Here is a 27,099-nt window from a genome sequence, read left to right on the forward strand (position 1 = left end):
GGTGACCGATCCTGCTCCCCTTCACCTCTCTGGCACCACGACAGAGCTCACCCAAATAGAGTGATTTAAGGATTTCTAAAGGTCCCGTGTTTCAAAATGTCTTTTCCCAGTTGGCTTTGAGTAAAGCCATCCCCTTAGAAAAAGATCCCTGTCAAAACGGGAACTAACCCATGAGCATTCATTTTCCCATGAAACCAGGTTTTTGTATTTTGTTTTGTCTTGGTTTGATTCGGTTTTTTTAGCTTACCCGGTTGTGACTAAAACTCTTGAGGGCATGGGGCATACAAGCATTCTGTGAGAAGGAGATTATTGGGTGATTTCTGGGAGTCAGTGCCACATGTGGCATCTGGGGATAGGATAGGTAACCCTTCTCAATCCTAGGCTGAGAAGGATGAAAACATTTTTTATCGAAGCAGGATCAGGGGTCAGAGGGATAGAGAAAAAGGGTTATTGAAGACAACTCTGCCTGGGGCCTGCCCGTGTATTAAAGTACTTTGTCTGATTGTAATTTTCCTATGTCCTCAATAATCTTTATATACAATCATATTGATTTACTCTGTTTAGAAGTTGTAGCAGTATATGTACCCAACTTATCAAACAGATTACGTTGAGATAATTTTCCAGAATGAAGGCTTTCCCCTCCTCATTCCTTTAAGATTTTACCCATTACTTCAAAATGTTTTTTAAGTGCCCACTACTGCCAGGCAGTGTACTGATGGCTAGACATGCATTTACAGATAAAGATGCTGCCCTTCAAGGGGCTTATAGTCAAGTGAAAATGACTGGGAAATAACCAGTCATTATAGTATGATGTGCTAGGTGCTGCAACTAAGGTATGTATGCCCAGGAGGCTGTGGCAGCATAAAGAAAAGGCTTTAGAGCAAGGAAAGGGAAAGGTGCCTTGATGTGTGTGCATGAGGGTGTGTGGTGTAAAGGTAAGCAGATAGATATTTGAGGTGAGTGTTGAAGAGTGGAAACCCTGACACGGAGTTGAGGGTGAGAGTGCAGGCAAACAGAAAGCAGTCTAGCTGGAAGGAACAGGGAACAGATGATATGATGGTCCAGATTTGCACAACAGCCTGAAGCATGCAAGTGGTATTTCCCTGTCCCATTCTCTTGCCTGTTGACTTAACTCGTTCGTTGGTTACATAGCACGTTTATTCATTCATTCACTCAGAATTTAGTAAGTTCCAACTGTCTGTTAAACACTAGATACTGAGGATACAAGACTGAACAAAAAATGTTCTTGTAAGTGGTTAGGTAAGATGGTGGTTGGGAACAGACACAAACCTACCAAAAAGAAAGATCCCATGCTGTAATGGTTCGGAGACATAAAGGCGAAACCAGTGTATTATTCATAACAAGCCCCTTTCCACCACAACTGGGCTTATGTTAATGACGTGACTTTTGGAAAGCACCTAAGGATAGGGAGAGATTGCCAAGGAAACCAACCAAGGATAGAGGGGTGAAACTTTCCTCCACCCCACACACCACTACTGGGGAAGAAAGAAGGACTAGAGGTTGAATGAATCAGTAATGGCCAGTGATTTAATCAATCATGCCTATGTAATGGAGCCTCTATAAAAACCCAAAAGGAGGAGGGGTGGAAAGCTTCCAGGTTGGGGAAGTAAAACACTTCCACTTACCGGGCCCCAAATTCTACAAATTCTACGGGGACAGAAGCTCTTTTGTTCTGGACCTTACCCTATGTATCTTTTCATCTGGCTGTTGATTCATGTCCTTTGTAATAAATCGATAATCTAGTGAGTAAATGGGTTTCCTGAGTTCTGTGAGTTGCTCTAGAAAATTAATTGAATACAACGAGGTGATCGTGGGAACCTCTGATATGTAACCAGTGAGTCAGAAGCACAGGTGACAACCTGGGCTTGTGATTGGCATCTGAAGTCTTGTGGGACTGCACCATTAATCTGTGGAATCTGATTCTATCCCCAGATAGATTGTGTAAGAATTGAGTTGAATAGTAAGACACTCTGCTGGTGTCTGAGAATTGTTGGATGTGTGGGGCAACCCCTGCCATACACATTCTAATTGGTTGTCAGAAATGTTACTTACATATCTTAGTAACTTCACAGATGAATTATTTCCTATCAAATATCCTAAACATCAAAAACGCTTATGTTGGTAACGCTTTAACTAAAACATTTCTATATGTAAATGAAGTGTGAATGTGTAGTTAGGCTCCGAAATATGTTTTATCTTCATCTAGAAAAAGATTGTAGTGAAAAAAAGATTGAAGTTCTTGTTACATGAGGGGCCTGCATTTAATAATGGCATACTAAAAAAGTAACAAGATAGATAATAGTCCCTTCAATAAATGTATTAAAGAGCTGAAACCATAGAGCCATCAAGAAAACCAGATCAAAAAATACTTTATTGAGCAGTAGCAGTGGGTGGGGGCTATTAATTTCAGTATGAGATTATGGGTTGGGTTTGTGGGAATATTTTTTTCTTTAAATTCTCTATACCTTTGTTTATGGACAATGAAAAAGGTATCCATTAAAGAGTGATGTTCTGTCTGTGCTCACTGATATAGATACATACCTATATTTTAAATATAATGATATATATGAGATGATAGGTTTTCTTCTTATCCATGTATTAGGAATGCATGAGACTGCTTGTCCACTTTTTGTATTTTATCATTGTTTGATGCCTTTCTGACAGCAATAAATGAATGGTTCAGGAGAAAAGAGCCTGGGAGTGTGGTAAATGATATCCTATTATATGTGGATGAATTCCTTTTTATCAAAGATTCAGCTGTAATAATATTACTTCAAATGTAAGGAAAAGGCAGGACCAATCCTATTTTTCCTTTAAGCATTCCTAGGCAGTCAGTGAGTTTCACATTCCAAATAATGAAAAGAGATTTCACGTATGGATTATGAAATTAAAGTTGGCATTTCATATATGTATGTACATGTTTGTATACACACACAAACACACGCACCCCACACCCACCAGGAGTGCCAAAAAATGTATACAAGTGGACACTTTGGTCAATGTTGCTCAAGCAGTAGTTTGCCATAATCAGAAGTGTCTGGACGCTGATGGTAACCACTTTGAGCACCTCTTGTAATTGCAGAAGTCAAACGTGACTTGTATTCATCTTTGTTATCGGTATATATTGAGTATTACAATTTTAAAAGTTTCCTTAAAATGTGTATAATTTTTTGGCACTACACACACACACACACACACACACACACAGAGGCACACACACACAGAGGCACATACACACGTACTCATCCTAGAAAAAGTGCTACATACCTCCTTGCTGAATATCACTATGGTCACCTTTGAAGTACTCCCCTTGGGAAGCTATGCACTGATGCCAGTGCCTAGTCCACCCTTCAAAGAAATTTTGGAACTCTTCTTCTGCAATGGCCACTAGAGCTGTTGTCATATTACCCAATGTCCTGAATGTCATCCAAATGTCTTCCATTCAATATTTCCTTTATCTTCGGGTAAAGAAAGAAGTCATTGGGGGCCAGATCAGGTGAGTAGGGAGGGTGTTCCAATGCAGTTATTTGTTTACTGGCTAAAAACTCCCTCACAGACCATGTGAGCTGGTGCCTTGTCGTGATCAAGAGCCTTGAATTGTTGGCGAAAAGTTCAAGTCATCTAACTTTTTCATGCAGCCTTTTCAGCACTTCCAAATAGTCAACTTGGTTAACTGTCCAGTTGGCACAAATTCATGATGAATAATCCCTCTGATAGCAAAAAAGGTTAGCAACATCGTTGCAGCAAGTTCATGATATGAGAGTAGTTTTCACCTATTTTTAAAAGATCTTTGAGCAGATAAATTAGTCTAAGGACTGTATATTTTAAATGACTCTTCGTTATTTGGAGTTAAATGTTTATTCCTTTTAAGCCTTTTGATTGAAGGTGGTACAAACCCTTTGAAACTAGAACTTGGCCCTTAGAAACTAGAAAAACATCGACTTAACATTTAAAAGCTGGTCCTTGTTTCATTAGTTCCAAGATTTAATCAGGCTGATCCTTTGGGGGAGAAATGATGCGATTGTAGGGTAATTTACAGTAACAAAAGTGGCTAGAGAATGTGAATATGTTATTGAGAAAGAAGATATTCCATGCATATTATGTAAAAAGTAACCTATATTTGAGAAAGTAATTTTTAACAAAACCCCTACTTTTCACCTTTTAAAAATAAACATTTTTAATCCCTACAATTGTCATCGGTGATAAGAATGAATAATAGTAGCCAGTTCAACTTTTAAATGGTGATAGTTTTAAAATAATAGTCTGTCTATAAGATCTGGGGAAGGAAGGCAGATTGAAGAGAATTTTGAGACTTAGAGATGCTTGCAAATAGGAGTAATTGACCTTTCAGTGAATACCAATTACAAATTCTGAGCAGACCTATCTGTCGAAATCTATGATTGGGTAGGTCATTGCTGACTTTTTCTTGAATATTTAAGAGGCATGGAATTAACCGATTTGTCAAGGGCACAAACATGTTGTTTCTGTAGAATTATAAGGGACACAGGACTTCAGTTTTTACTCCAAAGAGTTAGAAGATGGAGGGAGTGTGAGCAGACTGAAAAGGGCATCAGAAAAATGTCAGCCTAGACATCTGATGTCTGGTTAATCACTGGGAAAAATGAATGCTTATCTATGTGAGGGGCTAGGTTTTTCTGTAATACCAAATTCTGTTATTTGAAATATCCTCCAGAGTGGGCGTATCTCATTGTTTTTAAAGTGTTATGTCAGTCACTCAATTTATGTATGTATTTGTGAAACGTGTGCTTGGGTTGGCTAACATGGTACCCACTGGTACTGTCACTGTACTGATCACAACCGCAAGTCACATACTGAGCATAACCTCCAACTCTCCATGGGGTTTCTTTTGAGGAACTTGGGTGCAGAGATCAAAGAAGGAGGTTTTTCTTTTATTTTTCCTTCTTTTTTTTGACATATCTCTATGCAGCTTTCAAATCTACAGGCTGTTGAAATAGAAGCACTGAGATTCATTGGCAGAAAGCCTCAAGATGGTTTTCTCTGTCTTGAGTAGTAAATCTAGGATTTTCAGGGGTATGAAAATCCCTTGGCTGAAGAAATACTGGTAAATTGTGTGTGATGGACGAAGCCAGGGAGTCTATTCTCTTCTTGGGTAATGAAGTTGTTATGTTTTGCTTTGAGCCCTGTGCTATACTCCACAAGTGAGTGTTAAGTCTTGCTTATTTCATTATTGCAAATGACTACACGAAATGATGGAATTATGTATTTCTGCAACTGATGAGTGATTTTTCTTCTCTCAAACTGAAAACATCTCTGTAAAACATAATCCTAATCAAAAAATAATTAGAATGGTACTATTACCCAGTCAATTTTCAAGTTAGGTGGCTGAATGTTTGGGGATAAAATTGCATAACTTTTTATGAAATGATTCCCCTCTTCCATTTGTGCATCTATAATGGAATGTTAAGTAGACTCTACGTGAAGACAGTTAGAATAAGGGAACAATCTGTTAACTGTAAAAAATAAGTGGTCACATTATCCAAAATGTTTAGAGGTGAATTATAGAAGAAAGAAAGTCAGGGGATCTTTCGGTGAACTTATTATTAGCCATCAGGCGAGAGTCATGGTTCTTAATTCTGTGTTTCCAGATGCCTCTTGGGAAGGGTCCACAAAGAGACCTGAATGGGGCAGAGGATTCTATACACCATAAAACTACAAATGCTGTGATGGAACAGATCACTGGTAACATGGTATTCACACAACTGGAATGTCCTGCTTCATCAGATAATCCCCTTTCACAAAATATGTTGAAACAACTACTGAGAAGAAATCTAGTTCTACCTCCCACTCCCCCACCTTCCGGCAAAAGAGACCTTCTTTGATTCATGACTATGTTATAGTCTCTGTTTATAAGAAACATTTCTGATTGGATATTTTTATTGCAGGCTTGAGTCACCAAGATTTTCAGTTACTTTTTAAATTTCTTTACTTACCTCTATCGGTCAATGTGAGCAGAAATAAAAACTTTAAATTTTCCTTTTACCCTCTCTCCCTGAAAAAAAGATAAGCTGAATAAGCTTAGAATGTACCAGAAAGATCCAGGAGATTCAAATGGAATTGGGTTTGTGATGGTAGGGAGGAAAAGGTAGGGAGGTTGTGAGTATTCAGGATGGGTTTACATGGCCAATTTTTTTTCTTATCGAGTCATGTGCCCATTGAAACCAAGGCTAGGTCCTGGAATTTACTAGTATGAATCAATCTTACCTACTGACTTGGAATAGAAAAAAACTAAAATCATGGGAGAAGACTGCATTTTGATGATTAACCCAACATAGTGAAGATTAAGGACATCATGTTTGTTCCCTCTCATTCGTAGATTATCTTTCCCTTTGAGGGAACCTTCAGGCACAACTTTAGAATTAACCCTTGTGAACATGTTTATATTGGCCGGAGCATGGGAACTGTTGGCTTTGTTTTATTTCAGTGTGATGATTGGTAAGCCCCTTACTTGGACAGCATCACTATAAAGCCGTCTGGATCTTTCTATTTGCCTCAGTGGTTTTGTGGTATGTCTTTCCAAATGAAAAAATCCAATCGAGAAACAGAGTTGGGCTCCTCTAAAACCTTCCCAATATTTTTTTTATTAATGTTTATGGTTTACTGTATCCAGTCCCTCCCACTTCCTTTCTGTCATCCATTGGCTTATTTAGTCAATTTAGCATTGGAAAGTACATCGTATTGGTCTCTAGTCTTAACAAAAACACGGATCTATTGTTCTGAATCATTTGCAGTAGTTGTTACTAAATATCTGCTGTGTGATCACAGACTTTTGACACTGGACTTTGGACACTTAGAGTGCTGCTGTTCTTACCGTCTTCAACCAAGAGTCGATGGGTAGAGTTCAAGAGCCAAGTGAGCCTCCTCATGTGCTGTGTAAAATTTGAGTCTTATTTACTTATATGCATTTTTGGAGTAAGAGGGCTTGTGACTTTTGTCAGGTTTTCAAATAGGTGCTTGACCTCAAAATGTTAAAAACTCTAGTCCTTTAATTTACCATATGAAGAAACCTTACAATCAGGGACACTTGTCCTCTGTAGCACAGCTGGCTGGAGACAGAGCAGGGTCCTCTAGTTGTATATCAGCCGAGTAGGTAGGTGGATGGTACAGAGCAGCAAGTACACGACCCTATCCAGGTCGGCGAGCCTGCTACCAAACAACAACCTCTAATTTCTTGGACAGAAGTTACACTGGTCTTTCTTAAATGGTGTATTTTTCTTTCTTCTTCTTCCTCTTTTTTTTAAATCTCCCAATCTGCAGTTTAGGGAATGTAGTGTAGTCTCAAATCTAGACTAAGGGGTAGGCCGGTCCTGTTTATAGTGCTACAGCTGCAGATCACCCACGTGTCTCATTTCCTGCTCTGAGTTTAGAATATAAATGAGGAGATTCTCTTTGCATCCATAACAAGTATACCCTGGTTACTAAAATAAAAGCTGGGTGACATCAATGAAAAATGTGAACAGCAAAGTAGCCAGCAGCAGCAGATTCCTGGATGGTGCCCCCAGTATTATATACGTAAGGTATTTTGGTGTTTTTCCCTCTTCTTCTAATTTTGGGTTTTCTTATCATTGTTTAAATGTCAGTCAATCATGACATAGCTAATGTGAGATTATTTTATGGGGAATCATCCCTTTATTTTGGGTAACCTAAGAAAATATGAAGTGAAATTGTTTTCTGGAATATGCTTTCCAAAGCAAAAGAAAGTTAGAAGCAGGAAGGAAAGTCCTTTGTTAAGCAAGGCAGAATTCTGCTTTCAAAAGTGCCAGGGGCTCTATATTGGAAAAAGCCATTTCTCTCCACTTCTACTTACTGTCTACACACTGACACTAGAAATAGTTCCAGTTTCTCTTTGGCTTTATTAATGGTGTTAGTAGGAGAGATAGTAGTAATTCTTTAAAAGAAGAAGAGGTTCTGGTTTTTTAATTGTTCTGATCAAGGTTGTTTCCTAAAATGTCCAATGAATCTTCCTTTCCTGCCTTCCTGGTTATGCATATTATGACCACAAAGGAAAGCCCAGGCCTGACCTACAAATAAAATTGTACCTTCTTTCCAGGTAAAGTTTTGAGGGAAGATTGAAAATATTTAAATTTAGTATCTTAACAAAAAAAGTTGCTGTCACATAGAAAAGCATTCTAATAATTGGAGTTCAACAATGAAAAGGCTGCTGTGTCTTTAAGTAGTGAGCAGCCTGTCAGTGGTAGTAATCAACAGAAGCTGGTTGTTGGTGGAGGGGAATCATAATGATGATGACCACAGAGACAGCTTGCATTGGGCTGTAATTTCTTTATCAAGTACTTTTGTACCAGAGATGCTGGTGGTTGTCTTTGTTGCCAGCCATTAGCTTTAGCCTCACCACATTTTCTTGCTTATCTCTCTTCCCTCAGAGTGGGCTTCCACAATGCCTACTGAATGGGCAGCTGGCCACATGGTCAGTCCCTTAGCCACAGGTGATTGCATCAGGATGGGCCCTTGACCCAAGGGGGAACAATCAGATTCTCATTTTTTTCAGAAGTTGGGATTCAGTATTTCTAGGCCCACCTTCACTGGCACTTAAACTGAAAAGTCCTGAGGGCTGTCTGGGCAGCCTTCGTTCACCACATGCATAGAGAAGTGGAGAAAATTGGTTGGCAGAGTGGGAAAACCAAACTCCAAGAGAAAGTGGAGATGAAAGACCACAAGGTATAATTATGATTGACTGTAAGTGATGACTTTCTTCCTGACAGTTTTCTCTTTCTGGTTCCAGTCCATCAAGTGTGTCAGTACTTTCTATCCATGAGTTTCTTGAGGGACCCTTGTGTCCTTCCAGCTAATTTCTGCGTAAGCTCGTGTGGGTAAAATCCTGTTACTTGCAGCCAAAGCATTTCTGATTAAGACAACTTGACTTTTACTTCATCTGGTCATCTCAACAATTCTTCCTGGCACAATGAGGAAACTGAGGATGAGAGTGGTTAAATGATTTGTCCAAAGTCTCCCAGCTGGGAATTAGAAGGGTTATAAATGAAAGTGATCTTGTGGCCCTAATACCTGGATCCCGCCACAAGTCTTTCAATGGTTCTATAGTGTGGTTTCTTGTTCTAAGCGGGAACCCCTGGAACCCCTAAGATTCCATTTATTCTAACTCTTTTGCCGAGAGCCTGTGACTCACTTAAGAGTCTGTGGCTCTATAAAAATCTCATGAGTATCCCTTCAGCTTTGTAAATAGGTGACTTCAGAGACCCTCAAGTGTGAACCATTTTAGAATACGCCTCTCAGTTGGGATGGACGCACACCCCTTTGTCAGTGGATAAGCTTAGTGTTGAAATGAGTGAGTTCTCTTGTATTTTATTTTGTTACATGTCACCGTGTGTTCATTTCTAGTCCTTGGGTAGGCAGACAGGGTTGGTGTACTGGAAGTGTATTTTTAGTCTGACATTAAAAAATGTATCATAGACACCAACACAGGAAGCAGTTTTTAGGTGAGTCAGTGTATAAATAACCAAAGAGTTTTCATAAAAGTATGGAAGATCTTTTAATTTAACAGTCCAGCTTCTGAGCCCTCCTTCCCAATTTCCTCACTCGTTCAGTAGCCATGTATTGGGTATCTAGTAGATGCTAGCATTTTTTTTTTTATTTAGGATTTAAGGTATAGTGCTATGTCCTTCATAATAGCAGTTTCAAAAAACCTCACAGCCCATCTATGTTTACTTCTCTCTATCGTGCAAGACTGAAATTTGAGGGCAGGGACTATATCTTGTTCATCTTTGTGTCCCCATACTTAGCACAGCCTTAGGCATAGTAAATACTCAAGATGTACTCAAAAATATTAGTTAGGAGCTCACAGGCTAGTTCACAGAGAAAGAAACAAAAAAAATTACACTAATGTGTTCAGTGCCAAGTGCCCAAAGTATTATATGAACACAGAAGGGAAAATGATTAGCTCACTAAGAAGGTAATTTTTTAATAGAGGCTTTATGGGGGGAGTCTTAAAGTAGATGGTGGAATTTGTGACTATCTACTGTCTGATAGCAAATAAACAGTCCAAGGGCAGCCTTTTTTTTGTAAAGGGAAGCCTGAGGGTTTGGACTGAATCCCCGACCTGCCACTTACAAATTATGTGAGCTTTGGTAAGTTTCTGAACTTCTTTGGCCTTCATTTTCTTCATCTATAAAATAGAGATAATTGTAGTAACACTCGTATAAGATTGTTTTAAGGATTAAACTAGACGAATGCAGATGAGGCTTTTCCATACTAAGTGCTCGGTACGTAGTAAGTACACACTAAAGATGAGTTGTTATTACTCTCGGATTTGAGCAGAGAGGAGGAATGTGAGTTCTAGAGAGAAGGTTGAAGCCCAGAATAGGAGGCAGCAGGGACCTGGGCCAATGCTGGCCATAGGCCTTTCACTACTTCAGGACAGGGGTTCTGAACTATGGATCAAGGACCTTAACCTTGGAAGAAAAATCTGTTTTTCAAAAATCTGACTTCAAAAATCTTTGAAATTTGGAGGCCTCATTCACACATATTGTATTCATGTTTCTACTGAAGTCCTGAAAGTCATCTATGGGATTAGAGGCTCGTGAATCTCAGAGTAAGGGCTCCAACTTCATGATATAGGTAGACCCCATGAATGACAACTATCATGTTGATCACTTGAAAAGGGTGAAGAACACCCATTTAAAAGAGAAGATGTGGGAAATTTTCAGCATCCTTAGGAGAATATTCTTACAAGGCATGACTTAATTTTATTTGACTATAAACATATTAAGACATAAATTATAACATTTGAGAATAGAATAATAATTCAGGATGGGAGCAGAGACTATACCTCTTGAAGCTCTGAAAACTGAAATTATAGAAGTTAAGTGACTTCTCCAAGGTCACCTAGTTTGCAGGTGAGAAATTCAGAACTAACATCTGAACATTTTTCTACGGCGAAAATCTGAAATAACATGTTGTTTGTAAAGGACAGTAAGCCCATTTATTGTTAGGGTGTAGAAGAAATCCATAGTGGAGAGAAAAGATAAGCTCCTGAAAGACAGAAGGGCCAGTTGGTGAGTTACCTTGATGACCAGGCAAAGAAATTTGGAGTTTGATCCTTAAGAAAAGGAATTGAAAAATCACGTATCTAGTGCTGAAATGAAATGTGGAATTCAGGATTTGAGACTCATAGCTTGTCCTTTGAATTATATAGCAGCTGGAAATCGCATTTCTCACTCTTTTTTCCTCATCTGGACTTCTCACCTGGTGGTATTCCCAACGGGAGGGCATCTGTGAACTTTTTAATGGGAGAAGTCATAAAGCTGGGTTAGGGCTATGTTAGCACAAGGCTGGTTTCGGAGGCAGGTAAAATCTGACTCCCCTTTTGCTTTTCAGCTACAGACACAGCCATCGCTGCCACCACCAGCTGAGTGACTCGGAATCTAGGGGTTGCCAGTAATTGTGGGTTTAAGTCACAGAGGAAAAAGATAAGAGGCTAGCAAGGCTGGTTTTTCCACAATTAAATGTTGCCTCTCAGGCTTCTCTGACGGCAGGAATCCAGGAGGTCAGGAACCACCAGCCATATTATTTTTCTCCCTGGCTGCCTGCTCTCATTTGTATCCCCTCCTCATTCATGGGAATGAAGAAAAGGTGGGTTGGAAATAAAAAGCTTGTTCTAGCCTACTTTTTCCTTTACGAAACTTGTCAGAAACAAAGCTTTCCTGTGAAACAGATGTGATCCCTTCTGGTAGCTGGTTTTTCCTGCCCGCAGCACCGAGATATTTTGGGGAAAGGAAGAGAAACCATTGTTGAAATACACTATTGTCCTTTTATAACTATGACAGTGTTTTTTCTCAGGTACTGTCATGTACTCTGGTATTTTGTATTTGTTACTGTTTAACTCTTACATGAGTCGAACTCAAGTTTTTATCCCTTGTCACTTTAACACTATTATAAGTGCCCTGAGGGCAGGAATTGTTTTATTCTTTGTTTTTGTCATCATGCCTCAAGTATAGAAGGCAGTTAATCAGCTGGCGGTGTTTTAGATTTCTACATTCATGGAATGTGAGGCATAGAAGGACCTTAGTCATCATATGATTCCACTTCAGTATTTAAGGAAAGAATATGTAAAGCAACGTACTCAAATTGTACAGCTAATTAGTGGCTTTCCTAGAGCAAGAAACAGGTCTCCTAACTCTCTTTCCTTATGACATAATGGGGAAAAAACCTTGAGTTGTGGAGTCAGGCAAACCCGAGTTAATAGTTTGCCTCCCTTCCATACTAGCAATGTGACCATGGCCTTCGTTTTCCTCATTTTGAGTCTGTAGATGAACATTTATATCTGGCTGGCATCTATGTGTCCTTGAAAATGTCTGCACGTAGTAGGCACTCAAAAATGTGAGCTTTTAAGGATCATTGTTTTGTTTTGTTTTGTTTTAAATACAAGACTTCCTTCATAAGAAAACTCACATTTCTGCAGTCTCTTCAATGTCAGAAAATGTAGCCCGATCGCTTTTGGTGAGAACTTAGGAGGGAGAGCAGGGTAATAGGGCTCTTAGGTGGATGCAGCCTAGAATGGACTAGAAATAAAAATTGGTGCTCCCCACAGGTGCAATGCCTTTTCCCTGCTCCATCACTCCTCGGTGTAAGGGAGTTGGGTTGATTGGTTCAGCACTTAGAGTATCTACCATGCTGAGCAAGAGACTAGTAATGTGGAGATGTGGGGTGGTGTGAGTGAAGCAACAGGCCCATCTTGCTTCAGAAGTGATAGCAATACAAATGACCACAAGTGGTGTGATGACGGGAAGGCCAGCGGCTGAGGAGGAGCGACCAGGAGAACGCTGCCTAGACCTGATACTCAGGGGCAAGTTTGTGGAGAAATGCATAGAGAAACCAACAGAGGCAAAGGGGGTGCCAATATTACCAGCAAAGAAAGATGTTCTTTTCCGGGGAAGACTGAAGGAGATGGAATGAAAGAAGAAAAGGGAACCAGCTTAACATTGCTGTTAGTGGGGATGGCGTGTATTGAGGGAGGGGCAGTGGAGGTCTTCCAGGGGCTCAACTGAGGGTCGTGGTTTTCATTTATGCTTCCTTTCCACTTTCACGCAGACGCGCGTGCCTTCTCCACCCTCTTTGTGGCATGATGAATTTGTCCATCTTTTGGAAACCCGGGAGGGAGCCCAATATTGTCCTATTGCTGCTCAGAGCTTGGGTCCAGGGAATGCCCTGACTGATTGATTGATCACGGGAAGACCTGATCTGCAAATAGAACCCCAAACCCCGAGTGCAGTAATTCCCCACATAAGCTGTGTGAAACAAATACTCTGTGTGAGTAACACTGGCCTGACTCCAGCAATAACACAGCTGTTGAAACAGCTTAGTCACCAGGGCAATGGAGGTAGTGTGGCATGGGAATGCTGGGCTGCCGTGATCTGACATTTAGCTGGTTGGCAGCAGCCCTGAGAGCCTACACAGATCTGTGGGAGAGCTGCAGAGAGGGTCTGCTTCCTGTCCACAAGCATTCCCTTGTTTCTTTTGAAGCCCAACCGTAATCCCCTCCCTGGGCAGGGCAGACTGAGGGGAGGAAGAGAAATGGTGCAGTCCTTTGAGACACCTGGTTTCTCCCCTTTAATGATCCACATTTATTTCCTGAATAACTTTTTTTTTTTCTGCCCCAGGCTAAGCAGAGTGTAATTTAGATATGGTGAAGGGGAAAAAACAGTACCCATTTATCTTATCTAGTAAATGTAGTGACTTTCTTAGCTTGGGGGTATCAGGTGATATGTGAAGAAGTTACAAGGGCAAGTCCAGCCCTTCTGTTTGACCTTGCTTAGAATCCTTTAGCAGGTTCATCTACCACAGCTCTTGTCGGAAGGACTCTGGGCCGATCTGGGCAAAATACTTAGCCTGTTTCATCAGGATTTGGGGAGGACTAATAAATTGCCACACGGTGACCCCATTCCTCTTTCAGTTCTTTGAAGAAGTGACTTTTGTGTTTTCTCTTTATCCTGGACTTCTCTGCACTGTTTGTTTTGGGAGTTGTTAAATTAGCCACCCCTCTCCTTTCCTGGTTACTGTATGAGAATGCAGCTGTCAGTCTGTGAAATCCGCCATCGTCTATTTTTAGATTCAGTGTGAATGAAGCTCTCTTCTCTAATTGCATTCAGAGAGAGAGAGAGAGAGAAAGAGAGAGAGAGAGAGAGAGAGAGAGAGAGAGAGAGAAGCAGGTAGATTTTTCATAACCATCAAATCAGCTATTCTAAATACACTGTGCACTGATGGTGTCCTGGGGAGAAAGCAAAGAAGCCACTGTGTGTTTTCCTCCCTTGGCTGTCAAGTTTTGTTTTCTCCCCACATTTATGTTGATTGTGGTCAAAATAGGAAAGAGCTGTCACCACATTTGTTTCCCAGTGTTTTAACACTTGCCAGCTTGGATGGTTCTGATTTCTCTAGCTTTGTTAGGAAAAGATTGGTTCATTGTTGAGTTTCAATTCCTTGGAAAACAGGCAAGGTCGTTCTGTTCTATGAGATTAAATAATCTTAAACATGCTTGAGAACTGTGTAAGTCCAGTGGGCTCAGTTTCCTGTCGATCTCTCTGTCCCACCCCAAACCCCAGTCCGCCTTTCACACAGCTGCCAGACCTCCGTGCTTACACAGCCTTCTAAATAAAATGCTGCAGCATTCAGAACAAACTTGTTCCCTTTGTCGTCAGACCCTGCTCTCCAGCCTTCCGTGCTCCGTCCACTCCTTGTCCCTGATGACACTATGCCATTTTGTGCTTCCATGACATTTTATCCATGTGGCTTCCTCTGCCTGTAATTCCTTCCCCTACTTTGTCACCTAGTGAACTCTTACTCATCCTGTGATTCACAGTTAAACATCGTCTCTTCTGGATGAGGTGATCCAGAGCATCCTGTATTCTCTGCTATATTCCTTGTCCCCTTACCTAGCACTCTTGGCGTCTTTGTGCTGATTATATACTTTATATGGGCTTCTAGTGTAGCATTACCCACTTGGGAGTATGCTTATTTATGTATATGCCTGCCTTCCCCACTTCACTGTGGACACTGATTTTGCCTTGTATGTTTTTTCTACCCCCACTATTGTGCGTGGAAACTTGTAGGTGCTTAAAAATATCTGGTGGAGGGAAAAATGAACTGAATTGGATAGTCTGTCTAGAGTTAGGGTTTTCAGAGGTATATTGATGCCATCTTTGTGGCAGTGCCAGCTATTATGGCTTCACAGTTCCTCAGGGCCTGCTTCTCTAGTCCTGGAAAAGTAGGCTTGGGTAGATTACCAGAGACCTGACATGTTATCCCCAAATGAGCACTGCACAGTTTTTCTTCCCTGGAATCTCTCACCAGTAGTTCCATCTATTCTCTTATCCCTATAGTCTTAGGTAGGCATGATACAGACCTCACAGGCCCACCCTTTTATTGCTTTATTTAACCTTTAAACTCAAGACCAGGTCAGAAAACTCTTTGGTTTCTAGCCCCGTCATTCAATGCTGGTTCCTCCCGTGTACCCACTAGTCCTCTCAAGCAGAACACTAGGGCAAACCCATGTTGTAATTTAGATGCAAGGGAGAGCAAGACAATGCCTCCCTCAGGGTCACTTCCCTTAAACGCCCCCCTTCTGCCCAGTCCTACGGAGCAGGCATGTTGTTTCTTGATGGGGCCATTGGGCCAAATTTGAGGAATATCTCCCTCTTTTTTTAGTGTGTGTGTGTGTGTGTGTGTGTGTGTGTGTGTGTGTGTGTGTGTGTAGGGAAAGGAAAACAGGCAGTGGGGCAAGAAGGTGAATGCCACTGAAATGGAGCAAGCGATAGACAACCCATGTGTGGTGTAGAGGTGAAGAAGCAACAGAGGAGATTTGGGGTTGCAAGAGTACTTAGAGAAAGAAAGATGAGATTTGTTAATTTGGCAAATATTTAATAAGCATCTGTTGTACAAAGACAGGGGTGAGATAGCTGCGAACAGGATTGAGGCAGTCCCTGGCTTTTAAGCACCCTCTCCATCTAAGTGGGAGGTGGGTAGGGAGAGATACACGCCAGTAGTCAGGTAGTTGCACTACAGTAGGATAAGTGCTGGACCCACAGGGCGCTGTGGGAGCAAGAGCAGGGCCACTTCATCAAGTTTTAGGGATGAGGGAAGGTGGGAGTGAATCTCTGGAATTCTAGAAGATGAACAGGAGTTAGTTGGGTACTGGTGGAGTTTGCCAAGCACTGTCTGCAGGGGACTGTCTTCAGCCCAGAGGAAAAGAAACCCTTTTGTAATTCACCCTTGCAAAATGGACACTTTTTAAAAACTTGGTGTGCCAGCAAGGATCCTGAGTGTACCAAGTGTAGGCAGCCTAGAGTAGCAGTGTTACAACAGCAGTCAGCATTTACGGAGTGCTTACTGTATGCCAGGGCTATGCTGAGTGGTTCACACGTTCTCTCATTTTATCCTCACAACCATAGGACACGGTTGTTACTGTTAGCTCCATTTTATATAGAGAGAAATTCAGTGACTTGCCCACATTGCACAGGTACCAAGTCTCCAAGTCCCAAGCTGTGTCTCTCCAGAGCCTGAGCTCTTACCCATCTTCCATGGCTGGAGTTGGGATGGCAGGCTACATTTAAGGTGGCCAGCCTGTGTGGCAGGAGGAGGGAGCCAGATGTTAGTATTTTATGCCATCTAAGAAATTTCAACCTTAGCCTAAGGACAATAATAATGGCATTAAAAGTATTCTAGAAATCATCTCTCTGGCTACAGTGTGAAAAACAGGGAGGAATGGGGCATGTGTTTTGAGTCCTCTAGGCCTGAGACGATGGTGGCCCTGAACAAGGGGAGTAGCACTGGGGAATGGGGGAGAATAAACCTACAATATTTGATGAGCAAAGAGAATTGAGCAAACTGAGTAGTTAGGCTTTCTGAAACACTGAAGTACAGTAGAGACATACAGTGGGAAGTGAGCATGCAGATTTGCAACTCAGGAGGGAAATTTGAACTTGAGAAGGTGACCGGCATCCTAGGAGCAGATGAGACCCCTCAGGGCAAGGGGACAGACATACTCTACAACCTGGTGAACACCAACAGATGTAGTTTTTCTATATTCTGTGGTACCTCAGATTCATTTGTTTGCAAAACAATTGATGTTCTGGCTACTTGTCCAAATGGGTAGCCTTTAAGCAGGACAGTAGGGTACGATAGGGATAAGTGGATGTTTCCTAACTGAGACGATGTCACTTTGCAAAGGGCCTGATGTGAGAAGTGTTCCCCCTTGTCCTAATCATGTTTCATAGATTGGTGTTGTATTGCATGCAGCTGACTGTACCTAGGAAATAATTGCTTCAGAATATAGCAAGGGACCATTTTGACAATACTCAGAAAATGTTTTCTTACACATGGAAAATATTTCTCCACAACGTGAATGCTTGACGTGATGGGGAAAAGCGAGAGAGGTAATGTGAACTACACTGTTAGGCTGGTTTGCGAAATAATTGTACTCATTCATTTTTATAACTACTCACACCCAGGCCTGTAGGGCATCTTGAGAAAACAGCCAGAGCCAAATTTATAATTAGCTGAGTCCATTTTTGCCAGACCTAACCATGGATATAGGACAGAGTTTGTTTTGTTATTTCCCTAATTAAAAGCGTCAAGAAAATACAAGCCAGGTCAGAGAGTTTTTGATTGGGGAAGGAACGCTGGCATAAATAACCCCAGATTACATGTCGGCTGGAGGCTGGGAGGAGACTGGTCTTCGCGGCCTCCTTCTGAGGTTACCCAAATAAACCCTGCTGACTGGCAGTGCCCCTATGGGATGTAGGAATGCATATGAGCATGTTGAAAGCTCTTTAACTTTTACCCCAGGCAAGGGCCCCAGGGAACCTTTGACAACCATAAAATAATTCTTTATTTCCTCTTAATGTGACTTCCCTCCCCTCTTTCCCCTTTACGTTGTCCAGTTAATTGGTCAACAATATACCCTAACCATTCTGGGACTGGATGGAACATGAACTGGTATTTTAAGTGCCTGTGTGCCAACTGGTTCTGTCAATAGCCTTGGGAAGTAGGTCCCACTATTTCTATCTTGAAGAGGTGGAAACTGAGACTTATTCAAGGTCACTTAACTAGAAGAACATAAAGATAGTATTCTAAAGCTGATCTCTTTGGTCCCCGTACTCTTTGTACTATCCTGGCTTGCAAATGCCCATTTCGAAAAAGTGTAAGTGAGAAGGATTCTGATGACTTCCTTGGTGAAGCCTCATCTTTCATCACTTTACCACCCCACCCCCAGGAGCCATTCTTCCATTAAGCAGCTGCCATAAGTTCTTGGGGGTGCTTAGACTCTCCTAGCCTTTTTGTCCCCCACCATTTTTGGCTTATTCAGAGGACTCACTCTCATCTCTGACTTTCCACTTAGTTTCAGAAAACTGATTGGCAGATGCTTTTCTCATGCAGGGCAGGGCTCTTTAGTACAGAAATAAATGCTTTCTAAGGATATAATTGGTTGATGCTTCTCCATATGGAAATACACAGGTCTTTCCACCTGGAATAATACTCTGCCATCTGGGTCTGCTCCTACAGAACCCTGGAGCGCAGGCTGCCTCATGTCAGCACCACCCCCGTAACAGGATGGAAAGAGTAAGTGTAAAGAACCACAATGCGTTTCCACACTTCTCTCCCCAGTGCCTTTCCACACCTCTCTTCCCAGTATTCCAAATGAATGTTCCACCCAAACAAAAGGTGTCTACAAAGCCATTTGAGAAACGTGAAGCTTGGACAGCGCACAGAATAGCCAAGCTGCTGGTCGGGCATATTGTGGAAAACCCTGCATTTGGAATCTGTAAATGCCCTATGTTGATACCTTACAACTTTACCGCCATGGAACTGGAATAACCAGTGTCCTTGTTTTATAGGGAAGGTTCTCCAGGTGCCTTGGCCTTCCTGCCATTCTCCCAGGGAGTTCAAATTGGATTCTTCACTTTCATTATCTCCGGGGGTGATGATAGGGAGGAGGGAAGTATTGCCCACGCAGTATCCCAGGAGTCATGAAAGTGGTGTTTTATTACATGCAACATAGTCATTAAAGCTGAACTTTATTTCCGAGTCCATTGGAGGCAGAAGAGAAAATGATGCAGGTGGCTGACTTCACAGCTTTGCTGAGTTCCTCTGCCAAGTGCTTTCCTGTTTCTGGGTTTTATACTCCGGGTTTGGATAGGGGTTCCTGGAACCTGGTAATTATTTTGAGTTAAAGGTCTGTATGAGGGTTCACTTCCCTAATAAAAATGATAATAACAATAGCTAATCTTTCATGCTTTTTGTACTGTTCTAAGAATTTTTGATGCAGTAGCTAAGTTAGTGATCACAAAAGACAGCAAAGGCTATAAGACTGTAGGCCATGAAGTTCTGGAAGCTTAAGTCCAATGTTTCTAGGGGTGGGGCTTTCTGTGCCTTGACTTCTCAACCTCACAAACAGGATTGGTAACCACTGCCTCAAACTACATAGGAAATAAGTAGGTGATGTGTGAGGGTTAGACAGAACATGTGATAAAGTTCATGAACAATAACAGAAATCTTTAGAAAGAAACTTCACTTGATGGTGGAATGGAAAGAAAAAAAATGGCAGTGTGGGTGCAATATGAAAAATGTTGCTTCCGCAGAGTGACTCAGGTCATGTGATGTTTTATTAGCTGACCTGCACAGAGATTTTGTTTCATTTTCTTTTAGTTTAGTATTTGTTTTTTAGTAAATTAGTTACTGACATTTAAAACTTGAGAGATGTTTCATAACAATCTGAATTTCTAGCTTCTCTTGAAAAAAACAGGTCTGGTAAGAGCAACCCATTCTACCTCATGAAGGCTATGAGCTGGAGCTAAAAGCAGCTGCCTCTTGCAGAAGAGGCTTATTCCCCTATCCAAACCCAGCCTGTCCTTGTTCACACATGTAGTTAGGGGCAGAACCATGACATGAACCCAGGTGTCTCTCGGGTTCCAGCTGCATGCTGTTGGGATCACATCACACTTCTCCAGTCAGTTTCTGAAATGGTGCTGTGTAGGTTTCAGCAGCTCTTCCCCTCAAAGCTCAGGTTAGGAAATTCCAGATATATTACAAGTCATGCTTGCAGCCCTCCCATATTTCTCTCTGGTAGAAAACTGCGAAGGGTATCTGGTCAGAGTTGAATGACCCCTTGCATGCAGTGTGTTTCATTCAGCTGTTGACGTTTCTTTTGAATTCTGTTTTCTACCAACAAACGTAGTAGAGGATAATGGGTGGGGCTTTGGGGTTATCCAGACCAAGATTTAAGTCCCAACTCTGCCATAGTATTACTAAAACTGTATCCTGTTCCTATAATGTATTCCTATGTATTATTGGACACCTATTCTCGGGCAATTTATATAACCTCTACAGGAGGAACGAAGGTGAGAATGTCTACGCAGAGCTTTTGTTTTTATTAAAGACTTACATATTCATATTTTGTGTTTACTTTGAGGGGCTTCTTTCATCACAAGTTAGCCAGTTTTCTTTAACCAATACAAAAAAGATAATTAGCTGTTAAGACAATTTAAAAATAGTTGTCTCCCTAATGTTACCAGCAACAGTATGACTTTAAACAAGTTACTTGATGTCTGAGGACCTCAGTTTACTCCCTAACCAAAAGGAAATATCCGTAGAGTTGTTGGGAAAATTAAAGGAAGTAATTTAAATGAAAGCATGGAAGTCACAGGGGCTTCAGATGGAATAGTTATAGATGAAACACTCTTTTCAAGTTTTGTTTGTTTTTAACAGCATATTTTTCAACCAGTTGGGGGATTCCCAACAGATGGGAATGTCTCTTCAAGCTGGGAGCGGGCCAGGAGGCAAACCTGTCTGGCCTTCTCACTTCCTGAGGCCATTGCTCTAACCAGGCCCACCCTAACATTTGTGGTGCCCAGGGCACCTATGAAGGTATGGCTGCCATATGTCTAAATATTTTAAAGTTATAAATAAGGCCAACAAATTGTTAATGTAAATAAATTCTATGATTTGTAACATTTACCTTGATAATGAACTAGAAAGCCAAGTTTGAATTTGAGATTCTTTTTTTTTTTTTAATTTAAACATCTCATTGACTTTATTGAATGATTCATGAATCGAACAGCATCCCATCCAGTAAAATAAAAAGGTGCTCCCTAAATTTAAGATTCATGGACTCCTTGGAATTCTGTGCCAGAATGTGATTGATCCTAGATGCCATGTCTTCCCATTCTTGGCTCCATCTTACAAAGAGAGGGGCCTTGTGTGCTTGTGTGTGGACACCCCAACCTCCAAGGCCCATCTGTTCATAGCCTCTTACAAATAGGAGCCTTTGACCACTCCTGAGCCCAAGGGTGCACAAGTACTTTTGTAGTTCCCCTTGGGAGGCTAAATCTGGGTAAGAGTCTCCCCCAGGCTGTGGAAGTAAGCTCAGAGTTGTCTAGGTAAGGAATTCTGGGGTCCTGAGTTCTTGGAACATGGCCTAAAGGTTGGGTAGATACATCTCTATGAAGAAGGGAACAGCTGGAAAAGGAACCAGACAGGGACCCTTTAAAAAATGTGGGACTAATGCCTAAGGCCGGTGCTGTTCTGAACCCTAGTGCTCAAGGATCATAATATGTGAACTGATAACTTTTATAGCTTTTCAGATTTTTATTCTTAAATTGTATGGTTCTGGAAGTGCCCCTTTCAGCAGAGTTGAAAGTCCCGATTCCTAATCCCAGTGAAATAAAACGGATGTCCCTTGGGGCCTAGTACTGGAGCTCTGGCCAGTTCTTTCTATTGACCACTGAGGCTGCCCAGCGAGGAGAGGTTGTAGCCATCCTGGTCCCTAACCAGGAGGGTATAAAACAACAAGTGTTGCTTCTGCCAAGCTGGGTGTCCCACAGTTTCTTTTACAGACTCTTCCCCATTTTCAGCCCTGGGTCTCTGCACAGCTTGCTGAACTCAAGTCAAGAGTCTCTCCTCAAACTGTGTGGAGATGGGAAGATGTAGGAGAACCGGGGGGTCCAATGATTCTGTGCACAGGCTTTGACTCAGTCACCCTGTTGTCAATGCCATGCCTCACCTGTGTCTTCTGCAACATCTGGTGCTTTCAGATTCTGAGTGGCTCGAGGGTCTATTGGACATGTTGGCTCACTTTTCCAAAATATCCCTTCTGTGAGAGTTTCGACTGTGCCTGTCTGTGGCTGTCAGGAAACCCTACTTCATCCATTTTTCATCTATAAGAAATTTGTTGAAATCTCTGGTCCGCTCATTTATCTACAATTTTTTCCCCTTCTGATCTAATAGCCCTGTTTTCCTTTGTCTTTTTTTGTAGAGTTTCAGGAGGGAGAGAAAGAAAATACAAGTAGCCAATACACCATGTTAGAGAATTTAAATGACTAATAAAGTAGCAGGCTCCAGTGTTCACTGAGGAGTTTATCTATATGAGATTGGCTTCAGATTCTTTCTTTTGAGCATCATTTCTTTCTCTTGCTGGATTTCCTCAGGATTCCCCACACTGTCAAATCAGCTTCAAGCCACACTGGGCCAGAGGATAGAAAAGCCTTAAATTTCCAGACAGCAGTTATTCTCATCTGTTCCTCTTATAACCTGTGTGTGTTCCGGTTTCAGAGCCTAGAATTGATGTGGTCTGTGCTTTTTTTTTTTTTTTTCATCCCCCTTTTACCCATTCCGTTCTTGAACTTGTCTCAACATAGTATTAAACAGACAAATAGATACAAGCAATTTTTATTCACCAAATCTCCTTAATATGTTTTGTGGTGAGTGAAACCCATTCTTGGTCCTTACTGATGTGGAAGAATGTGTGAACATTTGTTTGCGCAATCATGTACTTGTTATTATATTCCTATCTGTGTATAAGTCTTTAATTTTGGAAAAAGTCTTTATCTTTTAGATTAACATTGTCCACCATAAGAGGAATGGGTTTTGAGTTTTAGAGAACAGGCAGATCCTATATTTGACAGCTTCTTGGCGGTAATTTTAAGAAGGGTACTTTCAGACCAGAGTATGTCCGGAAGAGAGCACCAAAGGTGCTTAATTCATGACGCTGAGAGGGGCCGAAAAACCTGGTCATGTTTCTCAGAGAGGAGACAATACACAGGCAGATGAGGTATGGGTCTTAGTCCTTAAGGCACTTTTGTGGAAGAAGGACCTCACCTTCCGTGGGACTCCTATGGGCAGACCTAGGACCAGTGGTGCTAGGAGGGTAAGTGCTGACCATGAGTCAGAATCTGACCATCTGAGCTGTCTCTGCAGGAGTTGAAGTAGAAGCTCTTTGACTCCATGACAGAGCGGTTTAGGAGGGGACCCAACTTCCAGCCAGACTTGTATCCTATGAATTCTAAGTCTTCAGGTTTGGAGTGTCAGATTTGGAGTTTGATAGGCACTCATATATTTCTTTTGTCTTGTTGGTTTCCATGGAATAGTCTATAAAAATTTTTGAACTGTTCCCTAAGTATCTTCCCAGAAACCATTTCTGAATCGTGAGTCCTTTCTCTTGCAGGAGAAAATGCAGAGGTTTCCATGGACGTTGCCCTGGCTTACCGTGATGATACGTCTGCCGAATGGACTGAAATGGCCCATGAGAGAGTGCCCCGGAAACTCAAATGTACCTTTACATCCCCCAAGGTAGGATTATTTGACGTCTAAGTTGATGGAGTTTTTATTTGGTTTCCAGGTATGTAGGAAGATTTGCTTTACAGTTAACAGATATGTTCCTTGTTTCGTAGTATGCATGACCCATATTATCCTTTGATTTAGTAGAGAAAATGGCGCTATGTGTGTGTATATATATATATATATATCATGTCTCTGAAAGGGAGGAAAGAACAGAAGAGGGAATGATTTAGTTGTTTCTCTGAAATACCCCCATAAAAATAAACTCTTGGTTCTTTGGTTAATAGCTGAATGAGTCTGAAGAACATTGCTGAGTTATTTTGAGGTGTGAGAATCTGTTCATATTGGATTAAGGCTTCTGTCTACTTCTCTGTTTCTTAGGCATCTCTTTGTTGCCAAAGTTAATGTACAGGTATGAGGACTAAAAGCCCCAGTGATACCACAGACAAAAAGAAGACCTGAAGGAGGAAATCTAGTTTTATTTGAGGCCTCAGTCTTCTAACCCATCTTTAAGAGTCCTCCTCATCTGATTCTTCTAGGAGGACTCATTCAACCACCATGGGTGGGAGGTTGCCATCTTGTAATGAAAATAGGGAGAACTTTTTTGGGGGGCAAAGGCTTTAGATTCCTTAAAAGTGAAAATGCAGGGGGTAACTCAGTGATCCTCATAAGATAGTGGGATTTGATAGTTTAAAGAACCAAGAATTAGCCAAGGGCCCTTTTCAAAAAGCCAAATGCTGCCCTCACCCATGCCTCCCTGATATTCTGATCCCTGGCCCCTATTAACCCACCCTCACTTGAAAGTCTCTGTGAAGATGAAATGGAACCATACTTAATATTACTATGGTTACTCATTCCTCCAGGGTGCTGATATGGAGCACCATCAGTTAGGTGATCTCTGACATACCTTCTGGCACAGAAATGGTCTCATTTTCTTTGTGTGAAGTGCCTGAGAGTCCAAACCACACCAAAGCACATTCTTGAGTCTATCATTTGTCACATGACATCTTCAGATTAGTTGCTCCAGAAGTATTTCGATAGCTTTGTAGTACCCGCTCCGTTGTTTGATTTAGTTCCTCTCCTTTCCTAGAATTAGCCTTTCCTAACTTTGCTTTTGCCTGTAAATGTAAAGTTGGGGTTTCCTGGGAATGGTAAGAACAGCAGGCTGAAGCCTCTGAGTACTATGGCCAGCCCTGATTATCCTATCCTGAAGAGAAATAAGATGGGCTGGGGCGGGTTCCCAGCACTAACATTAGTTCAAAGTGTGGATTTGGAGTAACACATACTTGGCTTCAATTCGAGGTTGTATCATTTGCTGTCTGCATGACCTTAGGCAAGCTTACTTAATCTGTCTGAGCTTTAGTTTCTCTTCTGCACAATGGGATAATAATATCTGCTATGGAGTCTTTATAAAAACCAGATGAGATAATCAATATCATAATGCAGGATGACTTCATCATTTAACATCTAGTCTGGTACATGTTTGAGAATGAATGGGGGTGGGCCACCAGGACTCTCATGGGCAAACGGTACACCCTACACATAAGCACCTACTGGGGCACCTGGCGTTAAGTGTCCCTTCTCTGGTTCCCTAGACCAAGGCTGCAGAAAATGTGGTATAAGAACCAATAGCATCAGTGTCACTTGAGAGCTTGTAGGAAATGCAGATTCCCAGGTCATACCCTAAACCTACTTAATCAAAATCTCAGGGTGTAGGACCAAGGAATCTGTTTTAACAGAATTTCAGTTCTTTCTCGTAAGCTGGATAAAGTTTGAGAGCCAACCCTTTGCTGAGTGCCAAATGGAGCCCCACCCCACCCCCAACAAAAAAGCCTCTGGAATTATTTTGGGTAAGACCTTGGAGGGGCAATCTGTAGGTAAAAATGAATGGTAGAGAGAAACTAGAGGTAGCAGAAGAGGAGAATATCTAACATTTTCAGATCTTGGTATGCAACAGAGGAAATTAATTAAAACCTTTCTAGCTGTCGCTGCAAATTGATTGCATCTTTCAGAGGTGAGACTGGTTGGATATCTTAGCTAAAGGATATAAAGCTTTCGGATATGGAATTTCATCCTCAGAAAAGGGAAAAGTCGTTTCTCACCTTACTTATACACTTGGAGGGCACTGAGAAGCAGAGTGAGGGGGAGGTCATTAAGAAGCCTGCAACTGCTCCTTAATGATGGTTGCTTAATTATCTTTAGGATGTGTTCATCCCTTTCAAGAAAGATTAAACCTTGAAAAGTGTGAAGGAAACGAATCATCAAATCTATGCTTTTTGATTGCAGTGAAATTTAGTCTTGAGTATGAAGATTAAATGAGAAATTGCTTTAAAGCTTTTTAGTCCCTGGTGGATTGTGAAGTTAAAAAAAAAAAAAAAAGTCAAGTCGCCACCCGCTGTAATTTGTCCTAATTAGTCAGTCTCATACTAGAGTTGGGGGAGGTTTGAGGGGGATGGGAGAAAGCAAAGAGAGGTGGGGGGAGTGTCTTTTTTCCTAAATGCCCTAAATATCAGCAAAGGCATAACTTTAGTGCATAAGGAAAAGTCCCCAATAGAATACAGTGAATTTGCCTTTGAGACATGTAGGCCAGGCCAGGATCCCAGAATCCAGTGTTTCTAATTTGTTGAACTTAGACTAATTTGTCTCATGGTTTGGTAGTGTTACCCTCTCTGTAGGAACAGGGGAGTGGAAGACACCCAGAGACCCATGACAGGGAACTAGATGAGACCCTGGAGATTATCTTATTTAACCTTCTTGTTTTACTTAGGAGGAAAGTGAGGCCAAATGAGGTGGGTGACCTTCATAAGGTACCCAGCAAGAAGCAAGGTCAGGACTAGAATCTAAGTCTCCTGGCTTGGATTTCAGTGCCCTCCTTATCACAGCGCCATGCCTGTCTTTGGGCATGTCGGAGTGCAACAGTTCCTGCTAAACTCTAGTATCCTCTTCCCCATTGGAGCTAGAGGCTGGACTTGGAAGACCCATGCCCAGAACCCATCACTACTACTACTTTTGGGACCATGGGTGAGATACATAATCAAGTCAGTGGCATTAGACTAAATAAATTTTGTTCCCTTTCCCCCTCAAACTCTCAATTTCTAGAAATAAAACAAGACTCTGACTGGAAACATCAGAAAAACCCTCCTCTTGTTATTACTACAGCAGGTAATCGCCTCCTCAATACAGCTTAATTTGAGGCTGAATTAGAGCCTGTAATATGTTTTCAGTGGTTCCTACAGAGGCCTAATACTCACCCTAATTTGTAAGGATAAGAGAAAAAGGAGTAGAGGGGAGAGAAAGCCAACCTATACAGAAAGAATCATCCAGCCTGCAGCTGAAGTTTGAAAAAGAAACAGGATTCTTTCTACAGAAGAATTTTGTAAATCTCACAAGCCAAGTCTAATCAACTGGTAGCTCCAATAAGAGGCCCTCAAACCTCTTAAAGGATGAAAAACTATCATGATT

General features: G+C 41.5%; 1 protein-coding gene across 3 annotated transcripts in view; it reads left to right on the plus strand.

Annotated features, from left to right (window-relative positions):
• The window catches only part of WLS (Wnt ligand secretion mediator), a 99,233-nt gene that overhangs the window by 40,232 nt on the left and 31,902 nt on the right, over positions 1–27,099 (plus strand). For all 3 annotated transcript variants that reach the window (XM_081056337.1, XM_081056338.1, XM_081056339.1), the window contains one exon: positions 23,525–23,649. In XM_081056337.1, the coding sequence (XP_080912463.1) occupies positions 23,525–23,649 (125 nt within the window). The remainder of the gene's footprint in view (positions 1–23,524; positions 23,650–27,099) is intronic.

Source organism: Rhinolophus hipposideros, assembly GCF_964194185.1.
Source record: "Rhinolophus hipposideros genome assembly, chromosome: 8".
NCBI classification, from domain to species: domain Eukaryota; kingdom Metazoa; phylum Chordata; class Mammalia; order Chiroptera; family Rhinolophidae; genus Rhinolophus; species Rhinolophus hipposideros.